This window comes from Podarcis pityusensis (genome assembly GCF_964106645.2).
Source record: "Podarcis pityusensis genome assembly, chromosome: 2".
In the NCBI taxonomy this organism is placed as follows: Eukaryota; Metazoa; Chordata; class Lepidosauria; order Squamata; family Lacertidae; genus Podarcis; species Podarcis pityusensis.
The window spans coordinates 73,445,357-73,468,035 of record NC_138029.1 but is presented as its reverse complement, the minus strand read 5'-3'; the positions used below and the strand labels follow the sequence as shown (position 1 = coordinate 73,468,035).

Here is a 22,679-nt window from a genome sequence, read left to right as displayed (position 1 = left end):
GAATGCTGTGTGGAACATACTCGGACGAGCATTATCCTAAGAACCTGGTGCCCATGACATCACTGATAAGTGATACCACTCAATTCTGTTATAAGAGCATCTTCTCTCTTACCTTCAGCTCCCTTGTTGTTTTCCACGGTAAGCCAGATATTTCAGGACACAGACATCTAGCCTGAAGCCATATCTGTGCTGCTTTCTCTCAGTGCTTGAGGACATTTAAAATAATAAAAGTTATTGGGACCTTCAGAATGCAATTTGGCAAGGAGTGGTGGTTTTCCGGGAGAAGAGTTCTGGGGGATTACCAGCCACCTTGGCAAGCCATCCCAGCCTCTCCAGAGAGGGTTTTATATATGGATTATGGGCCAGACTAGCAAATAATGCCAAAGGCATATTATTTGTTATAGTCCCTTCATAACACCTGGTAATGCCTTCTCTGGAGGGCCTCCTGCATTATACCAGAAGGGTTCGTAATCCGTCCATAATGATCTCTTGTGAGAGATAGTTGCTGTTGTTTTATACTGGAAATCATCTTGGTTGTTTCATTGAAAGAGGGACTTGCCTCCTTGCCAAGAACACAATGCTTTATCTCATTTAAGCACAAATCAATTATCCAGCCACTTGTTTAATTAATTTTCTTACCAGCTACTTTCCCTGAAAAGGGAAGAGACAGAAGGCACCCCTGTCCCCTTGATCCTAGGAGGGATGAAGGTCACTTCAAAGTAATTGGGGTTAATATTTTATTTGTGGCCTTGCGTTGCTTGCTGTCATAGAACGCGTGATGTCTCAGATGGAAGATAATGGTCAGATCCATAAACATATGTGAATGTTTTAAAGGTCCACTGATTTAAATTGTACTTTGTAACTTTATGGCAGGAGCTCTGTCTCTAGAGGGACTGTCTTGCAGTTTGGTTTTCAGCTAGAAAAGAGAAATCTCTTTATTCATACCCAGTAGAAGGGGTGACACACACAGCCCAAGCTTTTACCATCAAAGATACCTCTATATGAAAGTATTCACTTTTAAAAGTAACTTCTAATACAAAGTGATGAACTGTTCCTCTTTGGCAGCCCAATTCTTTAGAACTACAGGACCCTAAAGAACAGCAGCCCACTGACACTGTAGTCTAATCTCCAATGTCAAACAAGCTTTTCCATCTCTTACAGATATTGCTATGTTCATTCACTTCACTAGTTTGTAATGGCAATACACACAGGTCCTGCTATGCAAACGTAATATGTTCCCGAGATATGGTTTGTAAGGTGAGTGTTTGCATGGTGAACTGACCATTTCAGTTATTTCCTATGGGGAAAATCCCAATGTGTTATCAACCAAGAAGAAATGATTAAAAAATCCATCTGCCTCCCCCCCGCCCCGCTCTGAAAATGTTGTTCCTTAGAGCTGTTGTGTTATTTTCGCTGAGATTGCATTTGACGGTAGCAGCTACTCAAGATCGGGGGGGGGGGGATTTATTAGCTCAGGTTCATTGGGAGTGTGGTGCAGTGGTTAGAGTGTCAGACTTGGGCCTGGGACACCGGGGTTCAAATCCCCCCTCAGCCATGAAGCTCACTGGGTGGCCTTGGGCCAGTCACTGCCTCTCAGCCTAACCTACCTCACAGAGTTTGTTGTGGGGATCAAACGAGGAGGGGGAGAACCATGGATGCCACCTTGAGTTTCTTGGAGAAAAAGGTGGGATAGAAATGCAATGAATAACATTTAAAAATAAAAGATATTTGCTACTCTTCTGTGCAGAGAAGCTGCTCATGAAGGAGCAGATCCTCTCACAGATCTGATTCTTTGCATCTGAAAAGCATAGTGTATGCATGCGGACAATGCTATATAGATAAATAAATAAATGGAGGGCCAGCTTAATACACTCTTATTTTTGATCAATGGAATAAAAATTAGTACACGGCATGTACAAGTGACGAAGGCACACAGCCTATTATAATGTACACAAGTTGGGTTACTGCAGAGGAGAGTGGGAAGGGTTTTTTCTACACCACTTGACAAGCATGAGTCCTATTATGACTAGCCAATTGCTGCCTTTCTTGTAACTCTCACTTTTGTCTAGAAAAATCCTTGTACAGCCCAACGCTATACATAGATATTCAGAAGTAAGCCCCATTGAGTTCAATAGGACTTTTTCCATGCAAGTGTTTCAACTTGTTCCTACTTAACTGAACATATGATTGCAGCCTTATCCTTTTCAGCCACTGCTAAAAGAAAGGAAAGGAGGAGGCAGAGGCAGAACAAACAGGCAACTTGGCTTTCAGTGTTGCAGAACAGCATCCCATTAAGATGTTTATTACTTTCCTTACCAGGTTTTCCCACAAGGGTGAACAAACTGAAATGTGCCTCTCACTTGCTCATAGCCCAGCTGAAATGTTTACCAGTCAATGCTTGAACTCCTCAGTGAAGCAAAGAAATGAGTGTCGTGTAATCACATATGGGCATTAGACTGTAGGGGCAGTTCCTCTTCAGGGGAAGGGTAGTTTGTATTGCAAATTGAAGTAGGGGCATGCAGAGAACTGTAACTGGCTTGATTTGGCATGTGTTTTGATAGACAGTAAAGATACTGTTCCAGATGTATGAACTAGACTAACCAGGTAATCGGCTATGTGTGGCATCTGGTTAGGTGGTGTGGAGACAGGTGCAAAGCCTTTGCTGCTGGGTAGCATTTTGCAATAGGGGGCTTGACACTGTCGGCATCACTTGGCAGCAGTGGAGTCAGGAATGGGTGATGATGTCATCATCCCATGCTGGGCACTTCTGGCCTTTGGGTATGAGTATGCCTGCACAGTGCTGCTTTAGCCTCTCAGCTGCCACTATACAACACATTCCTAAGACCATGAGATCCCCCTCCCTCTTGATTGCCACTTGGTGGTGGTGGCAGCCTCATTCTGCCCTCTGTCCCAGCTCCCCAGCCACTACTTGCATGCTTCAATGGATTAAGGGACATTGAATGAGTTAATGTGTGAACTAAAGATAGCAGGAATACCATAACTCCACCTGATAAATAAATGCAACGTATGGTCCAAGGGGAGATAACTTACCGTATTTTTTGCACCATAACACTCACTTTTTTCCTCCTAGAAAGTAAGGGGAAATGTCTGTGCGTGTTATGAAGGGAATGCCTACGTGTGGCATGCCTACAGATTTTCCTCCTCTAAAAACTACGTGCGTGTTATGGTCGGGTGCGTGTTATAGAGCGAAAAATACAGTACCTTTTGTAATATGTTATTGTTCATGTCCAACTCTGGTTTGTGGCAGGCCCTGTGCAGTGAAGGCCCACCATCTTGTCATGTAGGTGCACACAGACATTTCTCCTTTTATTCACTTCTCCTTTCACTTCTCTGTTGTTTGTCTTAGTTCTAGAAACTCAGCTTCTTCCATTTGTCATAGCCTGAGTTCTGAATCAGTGCTGAGATTCTTTAATCCTGGACTTGGAACTCTGAATAGAAAGCTCAAACTGGATTTGCCCAAGTGATGAATGAAATCAAGAAGGTGTGAGAAGAATATTAAAGCAGACAAATAAAATATAGTAACCAGCTGCATGTCCCCCCACCCCCAGTCAAGCCTGTCTAAGCTGGCTGCTGACTTTGAAGAACTGGCCACCCTCTGGTCTGTGATTGGCCTTTCCTGATCTGCTGGCTCATGTAAATTCGTTGTTCTCAGTCCCTAAATCTCTCCTACTTAGCCTTCAGGGATGCTCTTGGTGAGGAGGGAGGTAGAGTTCTGGAGGGAGGTCATGGAATGTGTTGCACATTAGCATACACTATTTAGTCCTTTCTGACTTGGCAGATATTTCATTCTTTTGCTTTGCCTTCTTTAAAGCCTCTAATAGCCCCTTGGTTTTTCTTTGATCATTGCAATCAATATATTTGCTACATGAAGTCTGGACATGACAATTTGCCTGTATGTTGCCACAGAGATAATTAAAGCACCACACACAAACCATCCAAGATGCAGAAGGAGCAATGTGTGAGTCAGACTTACAAGGGAACAGCTGACTTCTCAAGAGCTGTTGTAAGAATGGAAAGAGCAGTGGCGGCCCATTTCAATCTCCACCTTCCTTTCCTCTAAGTGCTAGTGTGACATGTTCTCCAAGGCCAATTCCATATGTGTTTCTGAGCTTCTCTCATTCTGTGGGTCTGCAGATGTGAAGGGCAGATATGCAGTTTTATAATATATACAGATATATAGATATGCAGGTTTATAAACTAACTGATAGCCATGCTAGAACGTGGATTTACAATTGCATTTCAAGCTTCCTGTATTCTTCTGTGTGACCTGGGAACATAGCTTTAGCCCTCCACCCACTATTTTCTCCTCTATAGAATAGTAAACTTTTAGAAATGGTTGTTTCAGTGTTTTAACTTATCCCCATAAAAATGTGGCTCTTTTGTCATTATTGAGAAGTGAAATGCAGCTCTTTTACTGAATTCCTCTTTCTTTTCCATGGCTGTGGGCATTTTTTATATGGCTGCTGTTTTTTACCACCATAGCCATGGCTTCAGTGAAACTGAAACCTGACCATGTGGGATAGATCAGTTGGGGCTCTTAATCTCAGGGTTGTGGGTTCAAGCCCCACGTTGGGCAAAAGATTCCTGCATTGCAGGAGGTTGGACTAGATGATCCTCATGATCCCTTCCAACACTACAACTCTATGATTCTATAACACTATATGGGGACATTTTAGTCTATCTCACTAATGTCTCATGCCTGGTTCCCCAAACTTGGGTCCCCAACTGTTTTGAACTGCAACTCCCATCATCCCGAGCTAGCAAGACCAGTGGTCAGGGATGATGGGACTCGTAATCCGAAAACAGCCAGAGACCCAAGTTTGGGAAACATTGCATGAGCTTATTTTTTAGTTAAAGTATTAATCCATGCACTAATGCTGTGGGCATATACGTGCCCTTCCATAGAAAAAGGCATGGTTAAATCAGCAGTTTCCTTACTCTAGCCTTCACTAACTGTACCAGGAAACAGAAGCTTGAGGTGGTGGTGGTTTAAAAGAAGGTGAGGTGGATACTGACATGGCTTTCCTACAATTTGTTAATTTCATTAGAGAGCAGTGACAGTGAAGGAAATTATAGTGTGGTCATACAGAAAGGTGGCATTGCTCACTGCCAGGTTGTCACCAATCAGGTCACAAAGTAGCATGCGCTCCTCTGCAGCATGGGCAGTCAAACAGTACCTTCTCCCATGCTAGAAGGGGATATTGTGACAGTTAAAGTGGGGAAAGCATAACATGTGAATTGCGCTTAAGCCCATTAAATGAAGGTTAATGAGAAGGTTTCAACTTGCATTCACGTGTTATTTGGGGGAAATATGTGCTGATTGCTTTTTTATTTTTCCCGAGGAAACAAATGTTTGTTTTAAAAATAGTAAACCTAAGGATGGAGTATATAAAGCACTTATCCCCCTGAATTCAAACTCAAAGTGGCATACCACATTGACTATATATATGCAAATTTGAACCAGATCACCGCTTAATGCAGCATTTATTGCCAAAGTTTGCATTTATTTATTTAATGTATTTAGACCATGTCCTTGAATACATATATTTCAAAGGAGCGTACAAAGAGCATGATAAAATAGTAAAACAGAATTAAAACAATGGCAAAAGGGCAAATGTAAAGTGGCATAAAAGCACTGGCTTCAGATATCAGCTGGCCTGCCTACATTTCCAATAACCAAAGCAATCTTCTTGATGAGAAGAGGATCTTTCTTCCATTGGCCTGTGCAGCCTGTAAATTGTTTAGTGGATTCAATGTGTTTGGGGGTGGTGGGGTTTTTTTTTCACACCAAGCTTAGGAAATGGTGGTATTTATCATGAATATCATGTGCCCGCAAATGTGTTGGCATCTGCATACAAATATTTTGTCAGTGTGTTTGCTTCCTCCTGGCACATGCTGGCTCTGTTTATATTCAGAGCCATATGGTTATTAGGGATGTATTTTTATGATGTGCCCAAAAGTAGGATAATGTTAACTTCCCCAAGAGGAGAAAATCTGGATTCCCCTGCCTTGGGAATGAGATGTTATTGCAACAGGAAAGGAAAAGGCGTGTGTTTAGGGTAAATTCTTCCACTCCTCCAAAGAGGCTGCAGGTGATTTTCCTCTCCTCCTGAAAGTATGACAGTAAAGTATGGGTCTTGGCTGATCCATGCAGTGCATAGCATATCGTTGGTACTAGATAAGAACCTAGGAGGAATAGGTGAAGTAGATTCATGTACCTCTTGCAATACGCTTTGGGTGCTCCCAACTAGGACAGTCAAGTGATTAACTAGATTCCTGTACACTCCCCAAAATTTCTGTATTCCTTTAAAATTGAACTCTGCATATTACCTGTAGTGGAAATGTGGAAGAATTGTAATTGAGAAGGTGTAGGTGGGCTTGTGCAATTAACCCTTCATTTAATACTGACAGTAGAGCTTGCAGGAGCACTACTGTTCTTGGAAATGACTCATGGGAGCCGCAGGCCAGGTGCGGGTAGTAACAATCAAGCCAGGTGGAAATAGCTGGGCCATTTAGCCTCATCCCTGGAGCAGCTAAAAACCATAGAGCTTCAGCCAGGAAGGCCAGGGGAGCTTTGATGCACCTATGTTGCTGTAGGTGCTGCAAAAATTGGCCAGGCTGAGATCCACTTTCCTGCGACCTATGGGGCTCCCTGCAACTGGAAGGAGAGATTTAGGTGGCTGTCTGGTATTGTATGCTTTGTGGGCTTTGTATCTTTATGAAGAGGGGTTGTTGGTTGTTTAGTTATTCTGCATGAAGGTTTGTGTATTATTTGTGCATCCTTGTGCAAAGCAGGAACTGTTATTTGAACCTGGGTGGGGTGTGTGTGTATGTGTTTAAAGTTAGGTAAAGGAAAAGGGACCCCTGACTCTGGGGTTGCGGCGCTCATCTTGCTTTACTGGCCAAGGGAGCCGGCATACAGCTTCCGGGTCATGTGGCCAGCATGACTAAGCTGCTTCTGGCGAACCAGAGCCGCGCACAGAAACGCTGTTTACCTTCCCGCCAGAACGGTACCTAGTTATCTACTTGCACTTTGACCTGCTTTTGAACTGCTAGATTGGCAGGAGCCAGGGACCTAGCAATGGGAGTTCACCCCGTTGCGGGGATTTGAACCGCTGACCTTCTGATCGGCAAGCCCTAGACTCTGTGGTTTAGACCACAGCGCCACCCGCGTCCCTTGTTTAAAGTTAGTTTGCTCAATAAAATTCAGCCTTTCTCCCCCACTAGTGATCTGTCTTTGCTTCAAAGACCCTTTAACAAAGAACACTTTTGCCTTTGGCAAAAATTACTGAAGGTGTTTCTATTTAATTCTGCAGTCTCTTTTGTTCTGGTTTTATGCAGTCAGTTCCCTGCACCACACCTTTCTTTAGGACAGCTGCCCTGGAGCAGCGTTTTTCTTCTTGCAGTCAACCTCCGGTTAAGGAAGCAGGAGGGCTGCTTTTCTTCTCTGCCATGAGGTTGGCTGCCTGGCTCCAGTACATCTTGCAGTCTGTGCACGCGGTGCACCTTGAAATGAACCGATTGATCTGCCACACTTTAAAAAGTAATGGTTTAATCATTGTTAGAGCTTAAAAGTAATCCTTTGGCCCTATTGATCATGATAAGATTATTCATGATGAATTCATTTGGCATTAGAATGGCTGTCCTCAAGCACCACCTGCAGTTCCCCTCTTCTTGTTTACCAACTGCTGCCTCCCAAGTGAAAGGGAGAGGAAAGAGTGGCAGCTAGGGAGCATAGCAGCTCAGATTGCTGGCAAATCTGAACTGGGCCATCTCGTTCTAGTCCTATTGGGATTGGATTATTAAAAGCCCACCACCCATTACAACCACATTGCTAAAGCTTTGCTAAAGAATTATGCTGTTAAGGCTAGACTATGATATTGCAAATGAATGGTATGGCAGAAGAGTAGATGAAATGTACAATGTAACTGAGCATTGGGAAGGATCAGTGGAGGTGAGGGCTGGCAGAGACTCGGAACAGACTTTATAGCTGCTCTGAATTTAACCATGGACTATCTTAATTCCTCAGTAAATGACCTGGGCATGCTCAACCTTGTTATCCCAGCCACTCAAGAAGCCCTCCCTGGACCCAGAGATTTGTAACAACCACTATCCAGTCCCAAACAACCCCTTTCAAAGCTATTGTGGATATTGAGTTTGATGTCTTAATTATGAGAGCTATTCTATTCTTTCGCTTTAATAACATGTTAAGATGTAGCCGGCGCTAAGATCAATGCAATGAAAGAAGGGCAGGATTAAAACTGAATGAATAAATAAACAAAACTCTATTCAAATCACTTCCTTCCTGCAGTCTTCTGTTCAGCCCCTTCCTTATTATTCCATAACAGAAGAGATTGGATCTCAAGCACTTAAACAGTAAAGAACCAGCCGGCTGCTCTTCCCTATTATCCTTACTTAAGACTTATTTCCCCACCCCACTTTAACAGCTTAATGAGAAGTAAAAATGTAATGGCGAAGGGGTTGGAATCTGCATGTCTTGCATCTTTGACCAGAAATTGCATGCTTCTTGAATATGTGCTTGTTACATAGCTGCCCATAGTCTTCACACATTTTTTCCTTCTCCTGCTATTGTAACTTTAACCCAGGCGTACACATAGTCTTGGAATCTTAATGAGGTTGACCAGGAGTGGCGCAATGGTAGGGTGAGCTGCAGATGGAAGGAAGAGGTGGCAGAAATCAGGCCTGCTCCATGTGAATAGAGGATACCTTAGAATCCAAGCCTATGTATTTACATGCAATAAATCCCCCATATTAAAATATTCCATTTCATGATCTTTTTTCTGTTCATGAAAGGAAAGCAATAATGCATATTTACACATCTTCCATGAATGTAAGAAATGTACATGGCAGGACAATATGACAGATAACAAAGAATACAGCAACTCCATGTTAAATCATTGAGAGAGGTTGAAAGCTAGGGAAGGATAAGCGATGGGAGAAAATTCAGGTTGTGGGAGAAATTCTTTCAGTTGGCGTTTTAATGTGAGCCAACCTAATTTGCACTTGCTGAACCAATACACAAAGAACACAGCTATCCTTTGAAATTTGCACTTCTCTGAATTGTGTGATAAAGTTCCTCAACCCAAAAACGTGTGTGAAATGTATTAGGGGAAAGTATCTGAAAAATACATATATTAGTGAAATTAATGTAGAAAAAATGAATTATAGTTGGGGAAATTGCTTGCAAATATTACATACAAAAATGTGTTTTAAAAGGAATGTGCTTGGAGGTGCAAAGTAAATTGCAAGCTGATGTAGAAATGTGGGAAACTGAATTTAAGTTTGAAAAAATGCATAACAGAAAAATTAAAGTTGATAAATTTATCTGCCCCTAGTCCCTGTCCTTAACTGCTACAGATTACCAAAGGATAGCTCAGTTGGTAAAACATGAGACTCCTAATCTTAGTGTCATGATTTGTGGCCAATGTTTGGTGAAAGATTCCTGCATTGCAGGGAATTGAACTGGATGACCCTAGTAGTACCTTCAAACTTTACAAGTCTGTGATCCAGTGACATTCAGTAGAATGTGAATATGCTGAAAATATGCCAAGCCATGAGCAGCTAACTCATGGCCCATGAGTTTCATCCATCCCCCGAAAGGTTTCTTTGTGGTCCCTCTCTCTCGCCTCCAAATTGTCATTTCTAAACGTACGTGTGTGTGTATGTGTGTGTTACAAAAAAACCCTGAAGGTTTTCCTTAAACAATTTTTGAACTGACCACTTCATACTTAATAAGGAGCTCCTGGAGGGTTAATCATGCTACCCTTGGCCTGGAAAAGTTTAGCCACCCTTGTGCTAAGCTGAGAGAACATGGCTCTGTCTTGTGTTATGGCTCCATCCTGTCCTGCTCCATTCTAATGTTCAGTGACCCTGGATATGAAGATGAGAATAGGATAAAAGAGGTAGTTTCTGGGGAGACAGTGTGCATGTGCCTTCTCAGTAGTGATTACTTCTCAGTAGCATCACCTTCCTGCTGAGGATTCTGCGACTGGAAGTTGCAGTCCCACCTCTGCGGGGAAATGTGCTGCACTGGAGTCTGAGGAACACCTACCACTGCCTTCTCATGAACTGCCTCAGTTGAGCTGCTAGTTCAGGCTTCCTCAAACTCTGCCATCCAGCTGTTTTTGGCCTACAACTCCCATGATCCCTAGCTAGCGGACCAGTGGTCAGGTATGATGGGAATTGTATTCTCTAAACATCTGGAGGGCCGAGGTTGAGGAAGCCTGTGATAGATCCTTGGGGACAAGGTGAAGGAGGAACATTCTCTACTATGGGAAAGAGGAGGCAGGTGGTAGCACTTGCAGGAATGAGACAATCAGAGCTCCCTCTCCTCCTTGATCATGCTTGCAAACATTTGAACATGGAAGCTCAAGTCGGTGGGAGGCTCATGTTCAAATACCTGTGACCTCCATTTCAAGTCCCCAGGCTTGCTTCATTCATTGCTTCATTCAGTCTGCTGAGGAAATCCCATGGTTTATGCACCACTATTTTTGAATGCGCTATATTTGAGGGGGTTTTCTATCACACTAGAAAGGTGCCTACCCACTTCAAAGACCAACTGGTCACAAAATGTGGCCAGACAAAACGTAAGCAGCTTGTGAGCCAGATGTTCAGCCCAGCCCCCTGCAAATATAAAGTTCTGAAGTATAAGTTCTTTTAAAGCAGCAGGTACAATTTCATTGCAAATTAATTTGTTTCACACCATGGGAAATGTTAAGTGTCTTCTCAGCTATATCTCAAGGGAATGACTGGGAAAGCGCATCTGTTTATTTTTAGAGTTTACTCTAGTTAATCAAAAGAATGCTTAAATAATTTCTGAAATCATGTAGCTTTAGTTCTTGTCAGGAGTACCTGTAAGATTGAGAACAAGAGGCTGCTAACCAAGGCGAACCAAATTATTATTGTTTATAATAGCTTTTATTAAATTTCACATCTTAAAATAAACATTTTACATACTGTTAGGTATCCAATGACTTACCTCCTCCTCTTTCCATGGTTCAATTTATCTTTCATTCCTGCATATTTTGCCACAACCATTTAGTCAGTTTCCACTTTTACATCCCTCAAACATTAATTACACTGTTGAATTTATATTAATGCTGCCAGCGTTTTGAGCTGTGTACAATCATTTTCCATATGCCCAATAAATATTTTCCACTCTTCTTTGAATATATGTTCTTCTTGCTCTTGTATTATGTTAAACCTGAGTATACTAAGCTTCATGTCCATTGCCTTCTTCGTCTCCTCCATAAGTTGGTGGACAAACTTCTGAAGCATTGAGCCTTGCATACTTGAGGAGGCTCCCTGCATGCCTTAAAATCCTGGTCTACAACCATGTAACAGTGAAGGCCAAATGCTTTGGTCACGGCAGAAGTATACACACAAAAACTAGAAATCCAAAGCAGTTCCCAGTACTACCACCCCAAGAAACAACAACAATCCCGGGGCTGTAGAATGTGAGCATCAGTTGGAAAAGAAAAGAGGCAGGTTGGAGAGGGGAATGACCTGCTTAGAAGTAATGTCTGGCTGAAACCCTGAACAGCAGCCCACTCTTAGGTTGCGATGATACACTGCGACGTTTTTTGTCGCAGGCCCCACTAGTACTCCTGTTTCACCAACAGTAGTTGGTGAGGAACTGTAACAGAAGTCCCGATCTTCTCCCTCTATAATTGCACAACAGAGCACGCGATTCCTCTGCCTCGAAAAATCCATAAGAAAATACAAACACCTGCAGACACTAGAAATACAACAGCTAAAGCCTTTGCACAACTGTAATGCATACACATTTGGCCCACAAATCAATAGTTAGATGCTTTTTTTCCAATTATACCGCTTGCTGTAGACAACATTATTTTCCCAGAAAGCATAAGTACTTATTGCCCCCAAATTTGCTGTCAATTGATAATATATTAACTAATATTTTCCCAGCTTAACAGTAGCTCTGGAAGAAAAAGATACTTTGGATACTAAAATAGCAAAATAAAGTCATTAAACAACAAAAAAAAACCTCTGTAACTCACATTTGAAGATGAAATATGCATTTCTTTTTCCTTGATAAGAATTAAGTGCACTTTATATGTAGGGGATGTGAGAGTTATAGCGTCCTTAGCTTATTTTTGCCCATTGAGCTATCCTGACTGTTCAGCTCACACAAGAGTGCTAGGCTGAAGTATTATTTAATAAATCGGGAGTGTGGCGTGGCAAAAACAGCCTTCCAACAATGGATTAGTCTTAGAAGAATTATCTTTAAATGTGACCAAGGATCCCCCCCCTCCATTCTCTAGCACCTCACCCCACCCCGGGCTTTTTAAAAAACAATAAAAAGCCTTGCTGCCACTTTCGGCAGAATCTTGGCTGCTCCAGCCTCATTGCTTGGACAAAGAATCCTGCGAAAATGCTACTACATCATGGAGTAGCATTGTTCCCAGGGTTACCTTAGGAACCCATCGTTCCCCATCGGCTACCTAGTATTTTAGGTAAGATTGAAATTCTTGAAATGTGACTGCCCCCAGTAGTCATTGAATTATTCCCTTCCCCTCCACCTGGGATGAATGGCCCCACAAACGTGGGAGGGGCATATTTGTCACAGCTTTAATCAGGCTGACAGTGAGAAGTGGGCTTCTCTAGGAGAATAATTGCATGATGTAGGCATGGAAAGGATGGCTTGGGGTGAATTATGCCAGGAAACCAATTATGTGGGAAGAATGATGTTCATGGAGATTGGTGTGGGAGCTAAGGTGGCTGCTTGCCTATGATTAAGCCAGTGTCTAGAGAAAGAGAGAGAAGGTGGTTTTGCCCCACTCCTAAATGTCTTGACTTATGCTCACTTACTTTATGGTACATATAACTCCAGAGGAGCCAGTAAGTATTAAGCCAGATGCTGCCCTGGTTTTTGTCTCTTGGTCATGCCAGAGCATGACAAGATTCTTAATAACTTGAATTGGTGTCAATATAGATCAGTTCCCAAAGAGTCCTGAATTCAGTAGCACTGAACTCAGCTGGCACCCATACCACTATTTATTACCCATTATTTACTTTGTTTAGTAATTGCTTAGAAAAAATAATTCAAAGTGGCTTACAAAAGTAAAATCAGCAAATAAAAATGTAAAAACATAATCAAGAAAATTGAAAAGTAAAGCAGTAAAAAAAAATACCCCAACATATCTAGTATTACTTACAAGCACTCAGTACAGAAAAGTGTTTTTAAAAAACAACAAAACACACTAAAAACCACCATTTTCAGCTGACTGTAAACTATTTTGCTTATTAACACTATCAATTACTAATTCAACAGTAATTTTATAGCTACCCTCATATCTAGTGTTAATTGTTAATTCATGGCAGTTATGATTACTTTTTTTTGTTTGCCTTGCATGGCTCTGTTATTATATCTGAATAAAATTTCCCTCATGGGAGGGAACCATAGGTGGCTTTCCTCTGTGGGGAAAAGTCTAAAAATGAACTTTGCTATGTGCAGACTTTATTCGCAAGCTGCTTAGTCCCAGGAACCTCTGTCCCTTTAAAAGATGGTGGTACATCTCTGGAGAGACAGCCAGTCGTGTTGGTTAATCATTTGACAAATATAGACAGGTTGTCATTTCCCACCCCCATTAAAGGCGCCCTTGAAGGCGCAAGAGGCAGTCACTCTTCTTGACCCTATTTAGGTGTGGGTCTGATTACTGCCTACATGTGAGATCTCCTGCAACCACATTATGTCACCTTGAATTACATGATGGGTGGGGGGGGGGACCAGAATATAAATATAATGAAATAAAATTTATCAGTAAGATTCATCTCCAAAATATTCCTTTTGGGTGGCACCGTGGATAATTTTGCTCATACAGAGGCTCTGACTGATCAGTTGGGAATCAGGAAATGGATTGTCTTATGTTACTATTGTGCAAGAACCTTTCTACAGTACGACGCACCACTTTGCTGGCTGTGGTGTACACTGTGGTCTCGATTGCATGGGTAGAAGGAGGTAGGGTTGATGTGTGGGCAAGCTGTCCTGTCCAGAGAGAGGAATTGCCCAGAGCATATCTGCACAGCTTAATCCACCAAGCCAAAAACAACCCCACCTATGTCAGATACTCGGTAAACCCCTACTTAGCACTGGAAAAACAGTATTTGACAGATCACAATAAGGTTAGTAGGGCACATTTGGTTTTGTTGGTCACAAATTGTGTGGAGTCTGTGTAATAGGTGAGATATTAAAGTAAATAAATGAATACATTTTGTTTATGTTAGAATTGTGTGTGCTTTTTTTGTCATTGCTAGCAGTCAGGGTGCCTACTGTGTTCAAAGCCTGCAATAAATGTTGCCTTGATGGATTTCAGGGAGGTCTGATGCAGTAATGTGTTAAATAGGTTCCTTGAAAAGTGTTTATCTTAGTAGAGTCACAGCTATTTTCCTGCTCATTGTCTGGATTAGCCATAGAGCTCTGGATAAGCACTGTGCGAGATATTTATGCCATAGCATGTGTGTGTCTGTGTGTCTGTGTGTGTGTGTCTGTGTAAGCAAGATATTCCCAGTTTTTGTAAGGTTTGCCGTGAAACGCACTTGTGATTATACTTCGTGCAGATTCCTGCCCTGAGCTAAGGGCAGGGAACAGGATATTCATGAGAAATACAGTCCTTGTTATTCTTTAGTCCTATTTAAGAAAACAATACAGTGGTACCTCTGGTTAAGAACTTGATTTGTTCTGGAGGTCCGTTCTTAACCTGAAACTGTTCTTAACCTGAGGTACTACTTTAGGTAATGGGGCCTCCCGCTGCCACCGCGCCACCACCGTGCGATTTCTGTTCTCATTCTGAAGCGAAGGTACTATTTCTGCGTTAGTGGAGTCTGTAACCTGAAGCGTCTGTAACCTGAGGTACCACTGTAATCAAATTCAGACATGCTCCTATGTGGTATCGGTGAGAAATACGTGCTGATGCTAAAACCAGGCCCTGCAATTAGAAACATGCTATGGAACTTAAATAAGAGACTGTTGGGTGGGTGAGGGGACACCAAAAGCAAAAAGCAGCTACTACTGCATCTCTTAAACCCTTCTTTATGCTGTGAAGAATTCAGCACATTGGAGAAACTGAAATGAATGATGTGTGTGCACGCATGTATAATTTTAATACTGAATTGTAATAAGTGCTGGACAAAATAAAGATCTAACCCTGCAGCCACCCACATTCCCTTCCACCCTTAGGCTGTACAAAATGGGCAGTAAAGTAAACAATGCTTTCATGTTCTTCTTCCCTAATCTACATCCCTGTGACAAATGGTTTTGCCCTCCTGATTGACACCTGAACCCTCCCAGGTCAAGGCTGGCTCCATAAGCACAGTTGCAATTATTCTCCTTACCTGGCAGCATTCCCCTTCCTGAACTGAAGCAAAGACTGACTAGTGCCAGAAGGGGGCTGTCATTTAGTTTGCTTTCTGTTTTTAATTTACTTGCTGGTGCAAAATTGATCCCCCTGGAAGTCTCTGGCCTCTGTATATTCACACCTATTGGCTTAATAAAAATAAGAAAGAAAACAAACCCCAACCACTGCTACTTCTCAGCAATTTCATTATACAAATCAATTCTCTGCACTTTAATTTCTTTATCCCCCACTTCCCAGCTTTTATTTTGTTGAGCTGTTGGGCACGGGATTGTGGGAAACTTTCCTATCTGCCATAGGCTGCCTCTGAAACGCTTCCATATACATTTGCATTCAGCTGAGCAACAGACGACAAAATGGCAGTACTTGGAGAGAATTAAAATAAATTGTCTGTGTTTGGGTGGCAAAGAAAGATTCTGATGCATTTCACACAGCTCTGTAAAGCTTTAGCAAATCCACGGGTTAGGGGGCGCAAATTACTTGCCTTGCCCCGGGTGCTGACAACCCACGCTACGCCACTGCTTCAAGGGTAGCCCCATACAGAGTACACTGGAATAGTTCAAACATTAGGTTATGGTACCATGGGTTACTGAAATCAGACTATCCTGGTCCTGGAAACAAGCAGTTCATACCACTAAGGCCACCTGAGCGCCTCCACTGATGGCATTGGATAAAGGAGTATCTCCAAGCTTTGTACCTCTCTGTTCAGATGCACTTCCACCAATAATATATCGTGTTTCTTCCTTTGCAACACAAACTAGAGAACCAAATGTTTGCAACTGTGGGAGGGGTAGGGAATATCATGGCAACAATTGAGCAGATGAAAGCACTTCTCATGTAACTCTCAAGAGCTTGGCAAAGGGCTGGGGAGAGTGGAAAAGCTGGAAGGGTGCTGTCCTGGAAACAATCCCCATCTTTCTTGGAAGGCATCTCTCACACCCCAGAAACCTTTCAACAAGAGTTTTTAAAGAGTAAGTGCTGATTATTTTTTCCCCCATGAGCGTTCATTGGAATAGCTGCTGTCAGGCACAAAACATCTTGCCCAGGCCTTGGATATTTGAACTTTCTGTTTGAAAGATAAATAAAACAACACACATATTTCCCATGGCATTAGCTGCTTTGAAGCAAACCCAGGTTTTGTTTGTGTTTTCTTATCTGATTGCGATGGAACTGTTTTCATCACTAATTGTCAGCTGACTCCTGTATATTTTGGAAATAGGCATTAAATAAATAAAGCCATAGGAGAAGAGTGCTGCATCCCTGGGAGGAGAACCATTTATTGTCCCTAACCTCCTTGAAGAACTTTTGAGCCTCCTGCCCTTTTAAGCTCCTGATGGCCAAAGGGGCTGGGATGATGAGGCTTGGCGGACAGATGATGCTCTGCTCTTGACAGTGTTGAAATCCTGCCCCATGGCTTCCTGCTAAGTAATGAGGCATGCTTCTGCAATCACTTCAACGGCAAACTCTACAAAATCACTTCGGGTTTTTCTTTCCTTCCCTCCCTCCCTTTTGCCCCCTTTTTAAATCTCATACATTTTAAGCAAAGAAGATGGCTCTTGCATCTGCATTTAACATCCCGCTTGATTAGATCTTGTCAGGCTGTCTTTAAATGCTATCTCAGCCTGGAGGTTCTTGCTGCAGCCTGTAATTAAAGGAAGAGCTTGTTCAGATATCTTACCTGATTCCTCAGCCCCTTCACAGCTTCACAGGAATGGCTGGCGCATTGCGACTGGTTGGATGCTATGCATACGTACACTGGCTTTCCTCGGAGATTGAATTGGCAGTGTAAAAATAATCTGTCAAAGTGAAGGGAAAGTAAATAGGCCTCAGACAAAAATCACCACTCTGGTAAATCCTGTAACCACCAAATTAGAATGAGTGATCCTCTGTAGACAAAGACTTTTATTTTCACCAATAACTCAGCATGTTGGCTTGGTTCTAGCTACATGGGTGTCCTATAACTTCCTGCTAAGCAATGAAATCTGCTCAGCAATTGATAGCACTGTAAATTCTGCAAAAATCACTGTGAGCCTTCAGGCTGGCAAGAATGTTATTCCACCTCTGCAATAGACAGAAGCTCAGTTTGCAAGTAATGCCAAACCATGGTTTAACATGATGTGCACTAGCGGGAATGAACCTGACTTTACTCTCTTGCTCCCAGGCAGCTGGGAGAAGGACTTCACCAGCACTGTCATGTCATACAAACTAGAGATAGTGGTATAAAACAAATTGTGATTAGTTAAACAAGCCAGCTTCATTGCCCATGGTTTGAAGTTGGCTTGTTGCTTTTTAAAATACTGAACCATGACCCGTGGTTCATAGAACACAAGACAAGATAGTGTGAAAGCAGAACTAAATGCTGGTCAAGTAGCCTATGCTAAGATAACCTAAGCTGTGAAATTTCTCTGGATACGTCTCCCCACTCCCCAAAAATACTTTCTTTTTTAAAACCCTACCAGAATAAGAATTCCACTTGGCAAAATTTTCTCCACCTACTGCCATTCCTTGCTCTCTGAAATGCAGCACAGTGTCCTAGAAGAGCATTAGGCTTAAAGCATAGTGGGGAATGCAGAACAGTGGCCAATACAATTACTGCTTCTGCCATTTACAGAAGCAGCCAAAAGAACACAAAACCTTTGGGGGGGCTGCTACTGCCAATACTAATGATGAGCCCACTCCCAAGAAACTTGTTGGAAAATTTCACCTTCCCCATGGTTAAAATTGGTTATATGGTTCACCACCACCACCACCACTCATTTTCTTCGAAAATAGTGTAGAGATTTTCAACAGCCCTATACAGCATACAGCTCTATTGTAGTGTTACATGTGAACACAGCCATGGTATGTGTGGGTATATTCCACCATGCTTCATTATAAACTAAGGAGGTACAGGCCTTCCCTCTGATCATTGCTTGCAACTGGTGAGTGAGCCACATGTCGCTTGTCTTTGCTGCCACCAACCTCAAGTTGGCAGCCTGGCAGATCAGAGAACCTCCTACCCCTACTTAGCCTGGAATACTGTTTGATGCTGCTGCTAAGAAACTGTCACATCAGCAGGTCACTTTGGAGACAAATGTGCACATCAGAATTATACCAACAGGTATCAGCTCAGTTCTTTGGAAACAAAGAACATCTGGTATGCTTTAGCTTCTCCTCCTCTAGATGGTGCACATTTGCAGTACATTCCTGGGAATAATATTAGCCCTATTCTGCATTCCTTTTTCACTCATGAAAACAATGTGTGAGTATGGTTTGATACCTTGCTGGCTAGCCCCATTCATACCTTCACATGCCCACTTTCACCAGCTTATTCAGTTAACCACCAAGTCCAGTATGTACAAAATGTGATTCTGTTTTGTCAGTCCTGTAGTATTCATTTCTAATTCATCTCCTCTTGTATTTTTCTATCTGACCTATTCCTTAGAAGAGTACCATGAAATAGTCTGATAAATGTCTAATGAGGATGTTTCGTCCCAATGGGCTTCATCAGCTGTGCATGGTTCGTTACTGTATATAACAGCTACATGGATCTTATTCATGATAGATTCTCAGTTGGGGCAAAACGGGAATATCCAGGAATCCTTGTCTTTGTCTACCTGTGCTAGCATCTACCAGTGCCAGTTTCTTATGTCTACCAACCTTATCATCCTCATTAGACACTTACAAGACTATTTCATGGTACTCTTCTAAGGAATACATCAGGTAGAAAAATACAAGAGAAGATGAAGAAAATAGAAATGAATGTACTACGGGACTGACAAAATAGGAATTGCATTTTGTACATACTGGATTTGGTGGTTAACTGAATAAGCTACATTTTAATATGTTATGTCATGATGTTGATTTTGAAGTTATGAGAAGCTGTATCTAATTTTGAGAAGTAGTTTCTAGTAAATAACGTTACAATTGCTATTATACAGCCTATTACGTTTATGTGTTTTTTCAAGTTGATTTGCGTAATATAGGCATTCTGGTGGTTTTGATTTCACTTTCACCAGCAGTCAGTGTCTGGCGGCTGAGCAGAGGTGTTTCTGCTTCCCTGATGGAGCAACCTCATGAGAACGTAAAAAGAGCTTGCTTGACCAGACCTCTCTAATCTAGCATCTCATTTTCACCGATGCCTGTGAGAAGCATGCAAGCAGAACCTGGCTCCCATGCACAGTTCTGGGGCTTCCCCTGCCCAACCCCCTGGAAGGGAAATCAGGGGGGAGAGTGAGAGGAAAGCTTTGTAGTGCCAATAGGAGTCATTGTGCTACCTTCCAGTAACAGAATCGGCTACTTGAACCCAGCCCCGTGTGTGTGAATAAATGCCTGGATAGGATTACTATTGCTAATGTATCTGTTGTGAACCACTTGAAGTATAGTATTTGCAGAAACCTGACTTGACTAATACTCTGTTTCTCCCAGGGAACGAAATGGTTTGCATTGACTTCTATAGGCAAGAACACATTTGAGATAGGAGCAAATTAGGGTCATTCCTAAACTACAGGCAGCTTGAATTATTCTATAGATTGTATCCCCCCCCCCCCATTTTATCTTTTGTGAGTCACTCAGACCTTCTTGGTGGTGGGAAGCGATGCATGGATTCAATTAACTAACTAACCAAATTAACTTAAATGTGGGAGAAATGAAATTGCTTCCATTGCAGGCATTACTGAGGTGAAGGCAAATCCTAGATCCCATGAGCAGCTCTAGCATTTGGGACAAAGGATAGATTTTGCCCTAACTTCAACATCATCACAGATTGCAGCCCGTTTTTGCCCACAAATGCCAATGGAAGCCAACCTCCCTTATGAAGGAAAGTAAATTCACCTCATAAAAGACTTTGAAGCACAAGGCTTCTCACAGGTTTGCTCCTTTAATTAAACAAGATCAGATTTGCATACAGAAGATGGTCATGGGAACCCATAAACCTTTAATTAATCTCTTTTCATAACAAGAACTGCTTTAGTAAGGGTGCTGAAAATGTTTTGTTACCTTGTAAGCCCCAGGAACGATGTAGCTGGTTCCATATGTGCTAGAACAGCATTAAAATAACTCCTCTTTCATTATTGCAGTTCACATTACCTCTCTGTGGACTTACCCTCTCTCTCTCTTTTCCATTTTCAGAGACTGGCTGATGCGGCTGAGAAATTTCAGAAAGCCCATCGTTGGCAAGACAACATCAAGGTAAACCTCTTTGTTGTGGCCTCTAATCATATCAAGGACTGAACACACACACACCACACCACACACCCTGCCTGACTCTTTGTCTGTGTCACACACACACACACACACACACACACACACACACACACCAGTGTTACATGTGCTGTCAAACCCCTTCTTGCAAGTGAACTTTTTTGAAACCCAGATGCAATGGGTGTTTGTTTGTGTGTCCAACATAAAATAAGCACGACTGATGTAAGTGCTTCTATAAATGCATATGTCTGGTAAAAGAAAGGCCTTCACATTCCAGCTGCTGCTCTGCAGTTCACAGGTCTTCTCTCACTATGTTTACAGCAGGGTTCGTATTACATTTCAGGCACCTTAGAGGTGGGTATGGCTCTATCAATGTGCCTTTTGAAATTCATTGTAGGTCAATATAAATATTAAGTGACCAAATTAGATGAAGATTGGATTGTTTATTTCTTTTTTTTTATCATTAGGATTGTTCTATAAAATTGATGAATGCTAGAAAAATGTTGAAATGAAATTACTTGGCTCTTGTAAAAATGTCTAAAGAATTTGGTAAGAATGTTATGGCTAGGAGAAGTTGGTAAAAATAAGATTTAAGTTTTAAACTTTAAGGTTTTTTTTTATAAGATAAGATGAAAATAGATTAAGGTAATGTAATGACAGAATACTATGAATTATGGAAAGGATTTGCTGTGATTATTATTAATCAGGATACAAGAAAAGGGAGGAGGAGGAGGTCAAAGAAAGAAGGTATTGAAAGTGGAGAATTTGAGAATGATGGTTTTATTTTTTTTTTCCTGTCTTGTCTTTTTTTTGTGTGTAATTAAAAAAAAATTCAATAAATATCATTAAAAAAAACCACAAATTAAAATAAATTCTTGAATACAATGAGGCCCTTAAAATAAATCTTTTCCCCTCTGCTTCTCATTCTCAGAATACTTCATAAAGCCATTGTGTCTTCATTCTCTCTATTTTCCACTTCCTTTTTCTTCCTCTGCCCCATCACTCCTTCTCCTTTCCAGCTCCTTGGTTTTCCAGAAAGCTCTGTATTTGCAGGTGCCCTCCTATTTGCTTGTTAGTCTCCCTGTGCTGGCCGGCCAAAATGAAAGTGAATTCAGTCATTTTGAGCTCACTTTTAGTATTGCCTCTATCTGCATGTGCAGGTTATAAGACGAGGCAGACAGCAGGAGATGGAGGTAAAAACTAACAGTTAAAAGCTTTGTTTTTGAGTTGCTGTGGAGAACTCTGTTACGAACGTGTCATCTTAATAGCACAAGAGGCATGATGTGCTAAGAGGTGGCCCTACAGGCAAGGGTTTGCTCAGTCCAGTTGTTTGGGGGGGGGGTTGGGTTCTCGCATATGAGAATACAATGGCATTCACATTTTAATAATATTTGATGCAACTCATTCCAGTTGGAGTTTGTTCAGGAGGAGGTGAAGAGCAATCTAAGATGGTGACAAGCAAATGTTGCTGTTTTAATGATTGCATTTGACTTTGTAATTATGGCGGCGCTAAAGCTCAGCAAGAAACCGTGGCATTCTGCTCGGAAATGCATTTAAATTGTTACAGGAAGACAAAAGAGAGGGAAAACTCCCTTCCTTTCAGAGATAGCATTAGGGCAAAGAAGTTTCTTAAAGAGCCTGTGTGGTGTAGTGTAGTGGTTAAGAGCGGTAGTCTCGTAATCTGGTGAACTGGGTTCACTTCCCCGCTCCTCCACCTGCAGCTGCTGGGTGACCTTGGGCTAGTCACACTTCTCTGAAGTCTCTCAGCCCCACTCACCTCACGGAGTGTTTGTTGTGGGGGAGGAAGGGAAAGGAGAATGTTAGCCGCTTCAGGTAGTGATAAAGCGGGATATCAAATCCAAACTCTTCTTCTTCTTCTTCTGTCTGGTTTCATATTCTAGCTGATAGATGCTACAGGAGAGCAGTTCTCTGCTTCGGGGGGCATCAGAGTGTCCCCACTAGATGCTGTCTTCATTCTTCTTCTCTGCTTATAGCACAGTGTTATGCAGAATATGTAGGGTAATCTCGTGGGACAGGCGATGAGAGAGCCTTAAGGAGGTTAGGCTTGATAAAGCTCGGGAT

At 42.0% G+C, this 22,679-nt stretch overlaps 1 protein-coding gene across 4 annotated transcripts in view; it reads left to right on the top strand.

Annotated features, from left to right (window-relative positions):
* Positions 1-22,679, top strand: part of CACNA2D2 (calcium voltage-gated channel auxiliary subunit alpha2delta 2) — a 529,531-nt gene that overhangs the window by 269,236 nt on the left and 237,616 nt on the right. For all 4 annotated transcript variants that reach the window (XM_080996409.1, XM_080996408.1, XM_080996407.1 and 1 more), the window contains one exon: positions 20,526-20,585. In XM_080996409.1, coding sequence (XP_080852535.1) covers positions 20,526-20,585 — 60 coding nt within the window. The remainder of the gene's footprint in view (positions 1-20,525; positions 20,586-22,679) is intronic.